A 15553-nucleotide genomic window follows, 5' to 3' on the forward strand; every position below is an offset into this window, starting at 1 on the left:
GGTTGGTCGCAGGGAGAAAATTGTGTATCCATTTATATGTGTACAATCTACAATTTACATTTAATGGGTGTTATACACGAAAATACTGACTGTGCAAATTTCTTAAAGAAAATATTTCAAAATATTAAAAATGCTCTTACTCTGAAATCATTTATTAAATTTCAAGACAATGTATATCAGTAATAATTTGAGAAATATTTTAATAGTTTCAGAATCCAATTCTGGGATAAAATAGATGCTTCACAATTTCCGCATTTGTGTTGCTCCGTTGTTCTCCCTCGTCATTTCCTCAGCACTTTTCCAATACGCTAGTTTTAATGCATATTTAATAAGGATGTAAATTTATTTATGTATAATACATAATCGCATTTACAGTTCCCTACGTGTAGGTGTCACGTTTGCTAACTTAATCCTGCCTCTTCGAATACGACGACGAAGAATTACGAGGGTATGTGTATGTGTGAAGAGAAAAAGTACAGGATTATTATTGCACACTTCCTGTGCTGTTTCTCGTTAAATAAATGTCATTCCAAAAAGATGTTTATGTTATTTGACAAAAAGTTTGCGTTTCAATGAGTTATCTTTCAAAGTAATGCTCCACAAGCTAGGAATTTGTTGCATTTTTCGTTGTTCTACACTATCCGCTTTATCTGTTGACCTCAGAACCTCATGTTTGAAGCTTTTTAAAAGTGGACTGTTGAATTCTATCTCGACCATCTCTCTTAGGGTGATCAGAAATCTTGTAGGAAACTGATCAGCAGTAAAGAAAACATGCTTAAGTAATTCGTCGGCTATAAATCGCTTGTGTGGATCCATTTTCAAACACTTATCCAGGAAGTTTATCGTTGGTAAAGGCCAGTAATAAAAGAGCCTATTAAGGTCAATACTGGTGTCAGATTTTCCCTTGAACTTTGTTCTGAGCTGTGAATTTTTAGATAATAACTTTTGATGCCTAGAACAGGGTTTACCCAATACTTTTACGATGAGATGCAATTGGTCTATGTCGGTTTTTCCAGGAAATAACGGCTCTCCTGTCATCATCTCTGCGAACAAGCAACCTATAGCCCAAATGTCAACTGGCGTTCCGTAGTATCGTTCACCAACTAATAATTCTGGCGCCCTGTACCACCTAGTGGCCACATATTGGGTGCAAAGTTCGCGAGACACGCTGAGAATCCTTGCAAAGCCGAAATCACAGATCTTCACCAAACCCTTCGAGGAAACTAGAATATTTTCAGGTTTTATGTCTCTGTGCACAATGCGATTCTTGTGACAGTAACTTATAGCTCTCAGGACTTGAAATATCCTCTCTCTGCTTTTTTGCTCGCCTAGACCTAAAGGCGCCCTTTCCAACTCGTCCATCAAGGTACCATCTACGAATTCAAACACTAGATAGAACCGTTTCCTGTGTCTAAATGCTTCTATCATAGTTACTAAGTTTTCGTGTTTTAGTCTTTTCAGCAGTCGAATCTCTCGTATGGCTACCTTTCTGTTACTTGCGTCTTCTTCGGTTTCTAGGAATTTTTTCACTGCCACAATTTGGTTTGTCGGTAGGTGTCTACATTTCATGACAATGCCGTATGATCCTTCTCCAACAACAGACAGTTGCTCGTACTTTTCCATCCTTAACGGTGCACCGTGAAGGTGTTATATTCCTATTTATTTTATTAAAATCTGTTTTTTAAATGTTGATATCATTTTCACTACTAATTTTTGGTCATGTCTAAACTGTCACATTACAAATAATGTCAATTGACAGCGCTTTCGACTTGTTTAAAGTTTTACACTCAGTACTTACCAAGAGCGTAGTGTGAATATAACGTTATGTACCCAAGTTTATGTGGTGACTTGACTGACAATACTGACGAAATCATGTAACATTTTTATGGTGTTAATATTTGAGAACTCTCGAGCATTTCGTATTACAAAGTCAAAACTTTTATTTGTTCCGAAATTATTTTATTTATGAATACTTGGAGTCGAAGTAAACAAATAAACACCTAAACCCTTAATAAAATCTGATTAGTGAATTCGTTACTTATACCATATTTAAAATCAAAATTTACCTTCTTCCCAGAAAAACTTAATATTTTACATTGTTTAATGTTTAAACGCAATCCATTAGATTCACAACAAAAGCCAAGTCTGTTGAGATTTCCCTGGAGATCAACGCAGTTCTGAAACATACTTTTTATATCAGCAAACAGTTAACAGAGTTATTAACAAAGATATTGAATAACAGTGGTCCCATTACTTACCCCTGAGGAACACCGGAGAGGACATAAAAACTGCGCGATGAGAAGCCTCTGAAGCATACATATTGATAACTAAGAGAAAGGTAAGAATATACAAGAGACGATATAGGAAATGAAAGACCACAAAGGCCAAAAAGAAAAATCGGTATAGACTACACCATTTGCAATTGATTGTCCATTACCTCTGACAGGTACTGTCAAACACAATAAATTTATTTTTGTGGATATCTTTCTTTTTAATGAGATGCTGTTGACACGTTATGCTTAAGCAGCAAAAAATAATAAAGGGACTCTAATATTATGATTTTAGAAAAGTAAACATTTTTGTAAACAGTATTCGATATACTTCAGCCGTCTATTAATGAACTATTTAGTTCGTCAAGTATTTAATGTGTTAGTCCATAGAGCCATGTCAAATTTACTTACAATTTTGTTGAAGGCAATCGAGATAAGGTAAATTTTGCACTTGTTGAATACTTTTGAAATAATTTATATCGATAAGTTTTTAGACTGTCAATTTTTTGAGCTATACATACATGTTGCATTTTGAGAGCGCAACAACAAAAAAGAGCGTCTTTTGGATAATTTTTCATTGGAAGCAGTAGCGACTGGCGAAAATTAAACTTGTCATATTTTGATAATGAAATCTATTGTTTTGGAGGTAAGTTTTAGGCCCACAAAGTCAACAATTATAATGGAAAAATTTATAGTTACAATGCACTCAGATGCAGCAGTGATATCCTCAATACTAGCATTTTGCAAGTAAAAATACATCGAGGTAATTTTTTTAATTTTGAAAAATTCGATTGCCTCCAACAACTGATGCTCTCAAACATCATGGGTTAAGAGTATATTTTCAGATGCAACAGTGGAATGGTTGTACTTTAAATCCACTTGATTGGAGTTGGAAAAATTCCATAATTGGGCTAGTTCCCATTTTGAATAATAAATCTCCTGCACCTGAAAATTTACTTGAAAAAATAACTCGTAAATGTATTAAAGTATGCCAAGGAAATTGTGGCTGCCGAAAGTTGGGAATAAAATGTTCAATGTTCTGCAAAGAATGTATGGGAATAAATTGTGAGAATGCTTATGAGCCTGATTTTTCTGAAGAGGACATTGATGAAAATGATGGCGACGAAATTGATATTAATATTGAAAATATACAAAATGAAACTGAAAATTTATGAGATATATATAATTAACTGTTGTTTAAATAAATAAATAATAATATCCAATCACCTAGAAACTTATTTTAACTTTCACATCCACAAAAATAAATTTATTAGACAAAATAATACCGAAAGTAATAAAAATTTTATAAAAATAAGAAAAAGTATCGTTGGTTAAATTGCTATATCTCCGTTGATTTTATTTGTACAAACCTCTACCAGGCACCATTTTAAAGGTCTTAAAACCAGCTTTCATTGGAATATGGCATTACATTTACCTAATATAACTCAGAAAAAAGTTATTAAGACGAAAAACCAAAAAACCAAAAAAAAGAAAAAACGCGTTTTTGGGACATATTTTTGTTAAAAATAAATTTTTTGATTTCAGAAGGTCTCATTTCGATGAGAAATTCAATTTGCTACAACATTTCTGGTGACAACTATAGTGAAAAAATGCATAGTTTTCGAGTAAAACTCAAAAAACTGAAAACACCACCTCTTTACTTCGTTCTCAAAAACGCACCCCTTTAAAAGGTAGCACTCCACGGTTTTATCATTTTTAGGGTCAATTGAACATATCAAACAATAAAATTTCTGTTACGTTGTAGTTCCTTTGTACCCTCTTTTTTTGACATGGTGGTCATAATATCCTAATTCTTAAAGTTTTCAATTGTCACGGAATGAAAGCAGCGGCAGGATTTGGACGTAATCTTAATTCATCCACAACATACATACCCTAAATACTGGAGTTCGCAAAACTGACACTTTCCAAAATTAACCATTAGACCTGCAGCATGTAAAAGAGAGAACAGTATCCAAAGTTTCAAGATGGGAATTGAAATCCTGAGAAATAATTATAACATCGTCTAAGTAAACCATAACGGAAGAAGATTTCAAATCAACACCACGCAAAACTGAATCTATAAGAGTTGCCAGGTTGCCGGTGCGTTAGTCAAACCAAATGGCATAACCTTGAAGCGATAAAGTCCATTTGGAACCGTAAATGCAGTGTAATCTCTATTCAGAAAAGGGGACCTGGAAATATGCGCTACGAATATCTAGGCTACTGAGATATTTACAATCTCATAATCTATCCAAAAGCAGTCAGAGGCAATGGATAAGCATTTTTACGAGTTACAGCATTTAGCTGTCTATAGTATATACAGAAACGATTAGTATAATCTTTCTTCTGTACTAGACAAACTGGTGAAGACCATGGACTTTTGCAAGGCTCTATGATATCATCCTCTAGCATTTTCTTAATCTCATCGTCTATAACTTGTTGCTTAGCTGGAGAAACAGAGTAATATCGTTGCTTAATAGGCTTGGTACCAGGCATAAGTTCAATATCGTGTTGCACAAGATGAGTTCGACCTTTTGAAGTAACCATTAACTGTTTGTTCTTTGCAACCATGTATCAAGTTCTTCTGTGAAGGGCTTAACGAGAACTACTCTGAACACTATTTATTCTAACCATCGGATCAGAATCGGAAAAATGCCAAACTCTTTGCTTAAGATGGGGAATAATATCCATAGACAACAAAAAATCTACACCTAAAATTAGCTGATGAGGTAATTCGGGTATTACCAAGATATCTATAATTCGAGTATTATCCATTAAACACATAGGAGTCAAAATGAAACCTAAACTCACTACAGTCTCACCGTTACTAACAGTACAAGTAATCTTGGTAGGTTTCAGGACTAAGCCAAGACTTCTCAAAATTTTATAACTGGAACTGCCTACTAAAGTTCTAGAAGCACCAGAATCTAACAAACCGACCCTGCGACAACCCATCAGGGAAACTTCTTAATAAGGACGCTGATCACCTGACACATGAGCAAAAACAAAATCAAGGAAAAATTAACGCTTAACAACTGCTTCATCATACCATCAAGATGGTTAGTCGATGAATTAATTAATAGTCGAGGAAATAAAGCACTGAATTTTTCGATCAAGTCATATCAAGATGGGGTTTTTTGCATTCGGTTTCTTAAATTATTTGAAAAAAATGTAGCAACTTTGAATTATGTTTTTCGGCCAAATTGCAGTGCAAAATGCATCCGGAAAAATGTATTTTCTAGTCACTTAGAAAAAATTCATAACTCGGTTAATAATGCCTGGAATGGATTTAAATCAGGGTCTTGGGGGATTTCGAGGTCGCTGATCCCAAATTGGTCCATCGCCGACCTGGAGCTTAGGATTGATGATGAACGTCATCTCCGAGGCTTCTCCTGAATTTCATTAATATGTCGTCAAGATCTGCACTAAAATTTATGAGTCCACGAAACACATCAGGGTTGTCCCAATTTTCTGTCCCGTTTCATTCTTAAATGCAACCAGACTTGACACCCGGGGGTTTTTCGGGTCGCTGATTCCTAATCTGGCGTCGGCGAGCACCCCCCGGATACCTTGTGTACCGAAACCTGGACATGGACGTCATCTCCGGCACGTTTCCTGTAAAATTCGCGTATACGAGCCGAAAATCGCATCAGGGTTTTTTTCGGGGCCATCTTTTCGAAATCATCTTATAATATGGCGCATGCACGACTGTGGGCCCCTAGAGATTTCGGCTCTTTTTGTGCTTTAATTCCTTGACTATAATAGTTGTATAGCGGCAAAATAAAACTGTGACATCTGTTCAAAGTAAACGCAAAAAAATTAAAAAAGAATGTATATAAATGTTTTGTTTGAAATGCAAAGTAACAAAAATTGGTAAAAAGAAACATTACTCTAAAAATTTTTAACTATCTGCGAAGGTTCAGCTCTGTAAAATAATAATAGTTATGATTTTGATTTTTTCATTTATAAAAGACGAATTCTATACACGTTATCTTTAATTGAAGAATTAACCAATTGGTAGTTTTATTAAACAAGCATATTTCCAAAATTGTAGTAACATTCCTCCTTTGTAAGGAACCAAATTTGAAAATGTCTAGGAAAATCGGTACCAAGACCTCGATCTTGGTACCGAATTTAATCTCCTTTCATTGCACATCTTTTGTCATCAGTAATAAGATAAGATACGTTAAAATGCACGATTCTGTTTCACCGGCTGATATAAATTTTCACGACAATTTATTCAACCAATCAGCAATCGCATTATTTCAAGGGTAGACTCACCGGTTTGTCACTGTTCAATGTAAACGAATCATTAAGACTGACGATGCGAAGATTTAGGAATTTTTAGTTAACAGTACCAATCATGCAATGTTGGTTGCCTAAGTTCGGCTTGTAATGATTTATGAAGGCTCCGTATATATTTAGTCAAACTTGGAAACGGAAATACTAGATAGCAACTCCCTTATAAAATCCCTGTGATTACCAATTACCTAATTAATTTAACGCGTTTCATTCGGTAAAATATTCTGTGCCAGCTATGTATGTAGGCCTTTCTGATTTAAATTGGAGTACTTACACGGAACAGAAGCTGAAACGCAAGTGAAAACAATGCATTCCTCCGCCAGTCGGGAAAATGAGTTCGTTCATCTTCGCGAGAGCGGAGAATGGAAGTCGTAAGTGGCAGAAGTAAATTATGAAATCCCAGGCCTACGTGATTATCATGTAACAATGACAGGCTCGAGGACGTTCCCATTTCAATGTTAGAAGCGTTCAGACGTTCTTCTATTTGTATCGCGTTTATCTTAGAATTAATTCCGCGCCTCTATTATTTTAAGTATGTATAGAAGTGTTGGGGCAATGAAAATTCATTTATTTGTATCTTGAATATTCATGAACATGCGCTTGAGCGCAATTTTTCTGGGAAAAAGGGTTCATCTTAAAATTAAACATACATAGATTTTATCATCAGAATAACGGTATATTCTTCTACAACACCTTAAAACTTCATACCACAGAATTTACCATTGCATTTGGTATACAGGGTGTTAGAAGTTTGGCTGCCTTAATTTTAACAGACGATAGAATACATTAAAATGCGTGCATAGAATACAATGTTTATCTCTTTTTCAACTTCTTTGTTTAATTCTAAAAAATAATTAACGTTGTAATAAATTTAAAATTCGTTAAAATTCATGTAGAGCAATGTGACAATTTCGCGGCGGTTAACAAGGTACTAAGGTGAAGGTAAACAATACGCAATGCAGTTGGTATCTGAAATTCGAAGACTTGTGAGAACGAATTTTTGTCGCTGCCCGGATTTATCCTTATCTTATATATAAAATTCTCGTGTCACAATGTTCGTTCCCGTACTCCTCCGAAACGGCTGGACCGATTTTGATGAAATTTTGTGTGCTTATTGGGCAGGTCTGAGAATCGGCCAACATCTATTTTTCATACCCCTAAATGTTAAGGGTGGTCCACCCCAAAATTTTTTTTTGTTGTTTTTTGGACAAAATTTTATTTTTTTATTTTTTTATGATGTGGCCTTAAAAAATACATACAATCCTAAATTTTCACCCTTCTACCATCAACCCTTATTTTTTAATAGCGATATTAGTAATTCAATCATTTTCAACCCCGGTCGATAACTGATCAATTATCACTTGATCATTTTTTTTATCCCCGCCAGGCGTCGACCGGTGTCACTGCTGACCCAGTAAACAGCACGGAGTAGGGATGAGATCTCTCTCACACAATGAGCCGTTTCTCACTCCCTACAGTTTTCGGCCATTATTATTGTTTGTGCATCAACCCTAATAATGACATTTACTATTACCATTCATACAAAAAATATATACACGATATACACTGAATAACACTAAATATAATATAGATGGTAGAAGTGAAATTTCTTTATGAAAAATCTACTAAAATAATCCTAGGATTAATTTATATGGCAAAACAACGTTTGCCGGGTCACTTCTAGTTTGATAATAAGGATAAATCCGGGTATTTTCCAGCGAGTGCGCGAAAATAGGATTCGAAGGTCATTTTGAGCATATGTTGTAGTTTGTTTTGTACTTGTGCATTTAAAAATTACTGAATTTTGCTTTTTTGTAAGTAGGTACCTAAATTATTTTTAATACATATGATTATTTCGCGAACGTAAATCTTGGGGTACTTTAATAACATAATATTTTTCAAATTCATAATTTGATCAAAAGTTCCTGTTTTAAGAGATTCGTAATTATTAAAATTCACAACACTCTTTTCATACTACAAAATCCATATATTTTATTTCATTTATTTAAAAACTGGAAACCAATTGTCTTGAAATTTACTAAATGTTTCACAAGACTTTAATAGAGAAAAGCTTACATTAAGTACATACTTACAAAACAATACTAGTCATTTTTCATTTCAGTTGCTATTAGAGCTAGTGCGGCCTATCGACTTGGTATTCAAGTCACTGATATGAAAAATCCAGCAACGCTGACCGCGTTGGTACTTATCGTGACCATCCGGGAAATGCCCGCGATGCTCGTCCACATCCCAGTGGAGTCGGTGTATTCACAGAAGCTATACAAATTTCGGCGAGATTTGTATAGGAAGATGTACCATCCCTCGGAAATGATGTAAAACCAATGGTACCTTGTGTAAACAATATTAGGCAAGTAAAAGATTCCTATCCTAAGACAAAGTGGGGATTCGGCAAAATTACCAGGTTGAGGGTTGCTCGTTTTCTGACGTCGGTGTTTAGCCATAGTAGCAGAAATAGGCTGGAGTAACCAAAACGCAAAAAAACGTGCAAAATTGCTAGTGAAGTAGAATATGGAGGTTCAACCCCATTCGTAAAGCGTAACATCAAGACCTATAACCATTTTCAAAATATTTATGAACGCTTGGTTAATACATAATTATACAGACACTAAAAAACAAATGCTCGTCAGATTTATGTATTCTCATAGATTTTAAATTGCATAGTAATGGTTAACAGCGCAACAAGCCCTACAACTTTTCAAAAACCTATAGAACAGCGGAACCTGAACCAAATATATATTAAATACAGAAAAGTATACAAACATAGTCTGATATTGTTACAATATATTGATACAGAGTGTTCCAAAAGTGACGCCCGTCCTTCTGGAATTTGATTAAGGGGACAGAAACGAATTGAAAATCAGGAGTGGAAAATTTTCTTATTGTTTTTCTTTGAAAAAAAAAATATTCAAAAAAACTAAAAAATTGAAAATTCAATTTTTTTGTCTCAAAACTGAGATCTGCGTTTATAGGGACCAAGACAAATAATCAATAGTAGGTAAGTACAGTTTTCGATTGTCGGTTGTACCTGGGTATAAGGAATAATTTTAACCTAAAAAGGATAGAGGAAAACATTGCAATAATAAAACAATTTTATAAAATGGAGGGGAAAAAAACTTATAAATTAAAACCATAATAGAAATTGTTTTTACAAATAGTGTTCAAATAAGTTGCGTTCTACTTCAAGACAAAGATTGGCACGATTCAACATTGAAGCATAAACTCTTTGTAGCATATTTTGATCTATTAACGCGACAGCAGCGTGTATACAGTTTACTACATTTTCTGGATTTACAACAGGTTCGCTGTAAATCTTTTGTTTTAAATAACCCTAAAGGAAAGATCTAGGGGATTCAGATCTGGTGATCTAAGAGGCCCTGCTATGGGTCCACCTCTTCTAATCCATCTGCCTGGGAAGTTTTGATTGAGATAATTTCATACTCATAAACCATAATATGATGGAGCTTCATCATGTTGAACTCAATAATTCAGTCTAACTGCTAGCGGAACGTTATTCAGCAATGGCAATGGTAAGTTTTCATTTACAAACATACAGCCACAGCAAATACAGTTCTGAACTACATAATTATTTAATAACCCAGCCCAAATGTTTATTTTCAGTTTTTCTTTTTTAATAATTTTTTGAATACTTAATTCAACAAAGAAATACAATCGGAAAATTTTCCACTCTTGATTTTCGACTTGTTTTTGCCCCTTTAATCAAAACTCAGAAGGACGGGCGGCACTTTTTGGACACCCTATGCAAAAACAAATAAAAGTTATTTTTAACGGTAAGATTGTAATGAAATTATAAATAACAATTTTCTGAAAAGAAAAAATGTAGTTTCTTCAAGAAAAAGAATACGGATATGTTTGCTATGTAATAGCAGACCCTTCGAAAACTAACGCTGATCTTCAGAGACTTATGTTATTCTTCTTTGTAATTTATTGGTACTTATAACAATATTATGTTATGTTTAAATAATTTAGATGTTATTACATATTTGTGTATGTATATTTATCCCAAACTCTTTACACGTATTAAACATACTACTCTTTAAAATTTTGTGTTCGTGAAATATTTATTTCAAAAATTTTGTGCGTTTAAAACATACATTTTCGCTTATTACATGAAAAATGATTCAAATTTCTAGTCTTTCTTGTTTACTTTGGATTTCCATAATAATATACATTCATATTTCCATATAAAGGCCTGCGCCAAATTTTATTTGGATCTCATATTTTATTTTGGAGTTATTTAAGAAACATGCCTTTAGCAGCCTGTGTCTGTTTTACTAAGCGTTTTAGGGCCCATATTCACAGGAAACATTTTGCTTAAAATAACATTTTCTGTATGTTGGTTCAGTTTGCTTACATATTTTATAACCTTTTTGTCTAAGGCAGAAGTTACATTGAAATTTAATTTTTGAACTATTTAACTATTTTACCACTGTTTTTATCTCTCAGTAAACCTATAACTTTTTCCGCTGGAATATTATTAGTATTATCAATAGATTTATCTGAACTGTCGTACTTTTGTATGTTTTTACGTGTTCATATCTACAGTGCGTTCTTAAATGCCCAATTTCCTTGTGACCAGATTTGTTTTGGTGCTCAGTAAATTTTATTTTCTTAAATTGGTGTTTCAGAAATTACTAAGAAAAATCACCAACTTAGGACCCTAGATAAAATGTCAATCCACAGGCGTTCGTAATTTTTCGTGTTATTGTTTGTACAATGTGGCAGGGTTTACCAGTTTTTCTGTGCTTTTCTACAATTTAATCTTTGCCTGTTGAGTTGAAATAGAATGTTATTTTCAGAACTCCGAAAATTCGACGTTTTGACGTAAGTTAAACGAGTATTTTAAGGTTATGTTGCATTTGTTACTTTCTTATTTCTTGTAGATTTGTGTAAAAAATGCCGTTTACACCGAAACAAGACGCATTTAATTTGAGCACATTTTCTCAGTGGTACACAGAATGCAAATGGAATTTGGTCTTACTATTTGCAATCCTGTATGGAACAATTTGTTGAAGCCTTCCTGCTACTAATATCGTATATGCGTATATGGTGTGTTTAAAAACCACAAATTAACTCTTATTAAAAGAGATGAGGAAAAGCATTGCATTTGCAAGGGCAAGTCGACAGGCAGACCTGCTGTTTCAACAGAAAATATTGTTGAAGATATAATCGAAGTAAATTAGCAATTAAAATGGCAAATAAAAGAAATAATTTATAAAGTTTTAAAAATTTGGGTACGGACTTAACAGACATTCAAATACAGATCAAAAGAGTTCCCACCTCTCAGTAGGGTGCTTCATCAATTTTTGCTTTAGAAACCACCCAGTTTCGTGACCTGGTGCCCGTTTTCTGATATTTCTCAAAAACTGTTACTCTGACGAGGAAAATGAATATGACCTAACACATTCACCATAAATTTCTACATCATTTGTGTCCTATACATTTTTTCCTATATCCAGCCCTAATCTCATAAATGACGTTTGAAATAGGTTAATGCTGGTAAAGATAAGACAAAGTCCTTAAAATTACGATGGCTTTTGAGAAAAATTATAGGTGCTTAAAACTAACAGCGGATTTTGGACTACTTAACAAAATAAAGCTTTGCCTAATAGCTTTGCGATAAATTATTAATATAATCCTTTTCGTTTTTTTAATATTTAATGTAAATTGTATCATAAAACGTAAAACATATCTTTAAATATGTTTAGTTTAGTTTAGCATATAGTTCTTTCGATTTACAGAATTCGGAAGTCCTTCATAACTGTAAAAGAAATATATTATTTGCTCACGCTTTCAGAGGATGTAATACTACGTCAGCATTTTTTGGCAAAGGAAAAGCACAAACTGTAAATTTAATAAATACTAGAAGGGACTGAGACGATGCTTTGCACACATTTAACAATCCATCATCGATCAAACCAGACATTGAACGAGCTGGAGACAAAATCACACTAGCTTGCTGTGCTGCTTTAGAACAACATTCGAATTGCGTTTTTCAACAAATTCATTCGTGACGTGGAGAAAATTTGAAGCCTAATGAATGGGGATAGAAAACAATTAGCTAAATTTTGGTACCAACAATTGAGATACCAGCTTCTACTTCTATTCTTTAAAATTAACAATATAAAAAAGTTTATAGGACATAAATGATATAGTATTTTATGCCGAATATTTTAGGTCCTATTTATTTTCCTAGTTAGAGCAGCAGTTTTTGAGAAAAATTTAAAAACTGGCGCGAGGTCACATTAGAGGGTGACTTCTGAAGCAAAAAGGGATGAAGCACCCTCCGAATAGATGGAAACTCTGTTGATCTGTATTTGCATGTATGTAAGGAGATCGCACCCAAATTTTAAAAACATTATAAATTATTTCTCCTAAAAAATTAATTTAATTTGACTAATATTCGACAACAAATGGTGTGAATCCTATTTCGCAGTTATATATAATCAAATAGGTAGGTACCGTGATAAAGTTAATATATTTTGAATTATATAATTTTTTAACATTAATCCGATAAGTCATAGGTACATTTATCTAGGGCCTCATAAATTCCACACAGTTTATTGAAAAAAAGGTTATATCCTCAGAAGATAGGTATCAGTTGCAGTTTCAAGAAGATATATAATAGGACCAATTTTTTTCCGAGAAGTAATAAATGGACAACGATACCGTAATATTTTACAAGCCCTGGAATTAATAAGTGACGATGAACTGCAGCATGGGTATTTTCAACAAGATGGAGCCACTGTACATACTGCAGCAGAAACTATACGATATCTTCAGGAATTTTATGGGGAGAGATTGATTACTAGAGGTTTGTGGCCTGCGCGAAGCCCTGATCTCATGCCTTTAGATTTTATCTGTTTGGCCATTTCAAAAATAATATATTTTAACATCCTCTCCACACACTTGAATAGCTAGAAACAGCAATTATTGAACATGACATAAACATTATAACACCAAATGAACTTGAACGCATTTTTGAGTGCACGAAACGCAGGAAAATGAAGGTGGTCATTTTGAATATGCATTATACATTTAATTTGTACAATAAATATTTGTTAGCTGAGTAAAAAACTGTATGTTTATGTTAGCGAGAGTAAATTAGTTTACTCAAAATTTATATTTAAATATTGAAAAAAATAATAATAATAAAACAAACTTTTCGTATACCTTTTATTAACATTATTTTCATTACCTTTGAATGAAAAAGAGCCTACGTTTTTTAAAGAATAACCTTCAATCAATCAAAAAATACTTTTCAATATAGAATGGAATAAAAATTCAAAATATCTTAGTGGGGTAAGATTATTTTGGTAAGTAAAAAAGTAAAGAAATTTCTGTTGAAAAAGAAACATATTTTGTAGATTAAAGTTCAAAGTTTGTAAAGAAATCTAAAATGTACTCCACTGGTGTATCAATTGTCTTTAGGGAATTTTATATCACTGATTATTGTAAGTTTGGTTGCCTAACAGTCACATCGGACTAGTGCTTTTATGACCGAAATTTTCTTTTACACAATCATAATGAAAATAGTACAAATATGTTTTATATTTTCATTAAAGGTAATGTTTGTTTAAAAAATAATTCTACTGCTAGTCTATTCTTAAGCGGTGTCAAACTCTAGTCAAAGTAACAAACATTCAAGTGACTTAAATTTCGATCGGCACTTGCCGCTGCTAAACATCAAATCTTGAAATCTGTCGGAGGTGGAAACTTATCATGGCCCCACCGTGAATGAACATAAAACACCTTTTTAAATGTAAATTCCGACGTGGGCCACGAAACACAATTGTCACTTTAAAGGAGTTCATTTGACCCGCGATCGACTCCGGTAGATCGTATTTTTGCAATAGTAAATAATTCAAGAAAAGTTGTGTTGCCTGCTTTACTCTAAAGCGAGGCAATTCTATTTCGCTTTTATTGCTTGGCACCAACGCCGCCGTTCTGGCTCTGTAAAATATTTGAAATCTATATAAACGCTCCTGGGATCAGGGACAGTTACTTTCCGTCACGGGAAATATTTTATGTTGTGTAAATATTTCACACCAAACATTGTCGGCGGAAAAAGGTTCTCAATTGTTTTTCCATTATTTTCACTATTTATTTCCTCATTAGTTGTCAGTGTGTTATCTAAACACTTTTAATGAAAAAATGTCGACTAAGATATACAGGGTGATTCATAACTTATCCAAAAAAAATTGGGAATAGATGCGACATGAGAAATGGAGTCAATATTGTAAAAAAAAAATTTGTAAAATCCTTATAGTTTCTGAGAAAAAAATTATTGAAGTTATAGCACATTAAACCACTACATAGCTGGACAACTGTAGTCTCTAGCGTTGTTCGCAATACGCGTGGAGAGCCATGTGAGTTCTAATACTGAAATCCGTCATTGCGGTAGTTTTTACCTGTTATCTGTGGTATTTACATCAGTGTGTTAGTAGTTAGTGTCAAAAATGGCTTGCGTGTATAGCAACTCAGAGTTGATGGATATCGTTTTCATTCATGGTGAAGCAAGACAACATTTGTATTATGGTGAAGTATTTGTGTTAAGGTGAAGCAAGTCATCATTTGTGTTAGTTCGTAGAAAGTGAGTAAGACGGACCCAAATGTGTTTACACGTGATTGGATGAAATTTTGAACAATTGCTGTTGCAGCATCGGGTATGTCAAATGATTTTATTATTTAAAAACACAAATTAATTTTATTAATAATTAATAAAGCAAAAGCATTTGAATTTGCCGATATAAAATAGGTGCGATAAAATTCTATTTACATATTTCTTTCCTTGCGAAAGTTTTTGTCCGTTTTTATCACGCCGCCATACCGGTCGCATTGTGCGAGATCAGGTTTTACAGTGGACCAGTTTCCAGTGCCGTGCAGAAGTGTATTTATAAATCAATTTCGAACTGACCTTTTTTATTTTTTCTTTACAAAAT

At 33.6% G+C, this 15553-nt stretch overlaps 1 protein-coding gene across 1 annotated transcript; it reads right to left on the reverse strand.

Moving 5' to 3' along the window:
* Positions 1-546: 546 nt before the first annotated feature.
* On the reverse strand, positions 547-9889 carry LOC108908785 (cyclin-dependent kinase-like 4). Its single transcript, XM_018712923.1, has 2 exons — positions 9861-9889; positions 547-1624 (listed from the first exon to the last, which is right to left on the reverse strand). Exon 2 carries the CDS (start codon positions 1621-1623, stop codon positions 547-549), a length of 1077 nt encoding a protein of 358 aa, XP_018568439.1. The 5' UTR covers position 1624; positions 9861-9889.
* Between the last annotated feature and the right edge of the window lie 5664 nt (positions 9890-15553).

The sequence above is a fragment of the Anoplophora glabripennis genome, unplaced genomic scaffold, assembly GCF_000390285.2.
Source record: "Anoplophora glabripennis isolate ALB-LARVAE unplaced genomic scaffold, Agla_2.0 scaffold425, whole genome shotgun sequence".
In the NCBI taxonomy this organism is placed as follows: Eukaryota; Metazoa; Arthropoda; class Insecta; order Coleoptera; family Cerambycidae; genus Anoplophora; species Anoplophora glabripennis.

What these genes read in the sequence shown, in the direction of transcription:
- LOC108908785 (XM_018712923.1), bottom strand. Translation starts at nt 1,623, where the DNA reads ATGGAAAAGTACGAGCAACTGTCTGTTGTTGGAGAAGGATCATACGGC.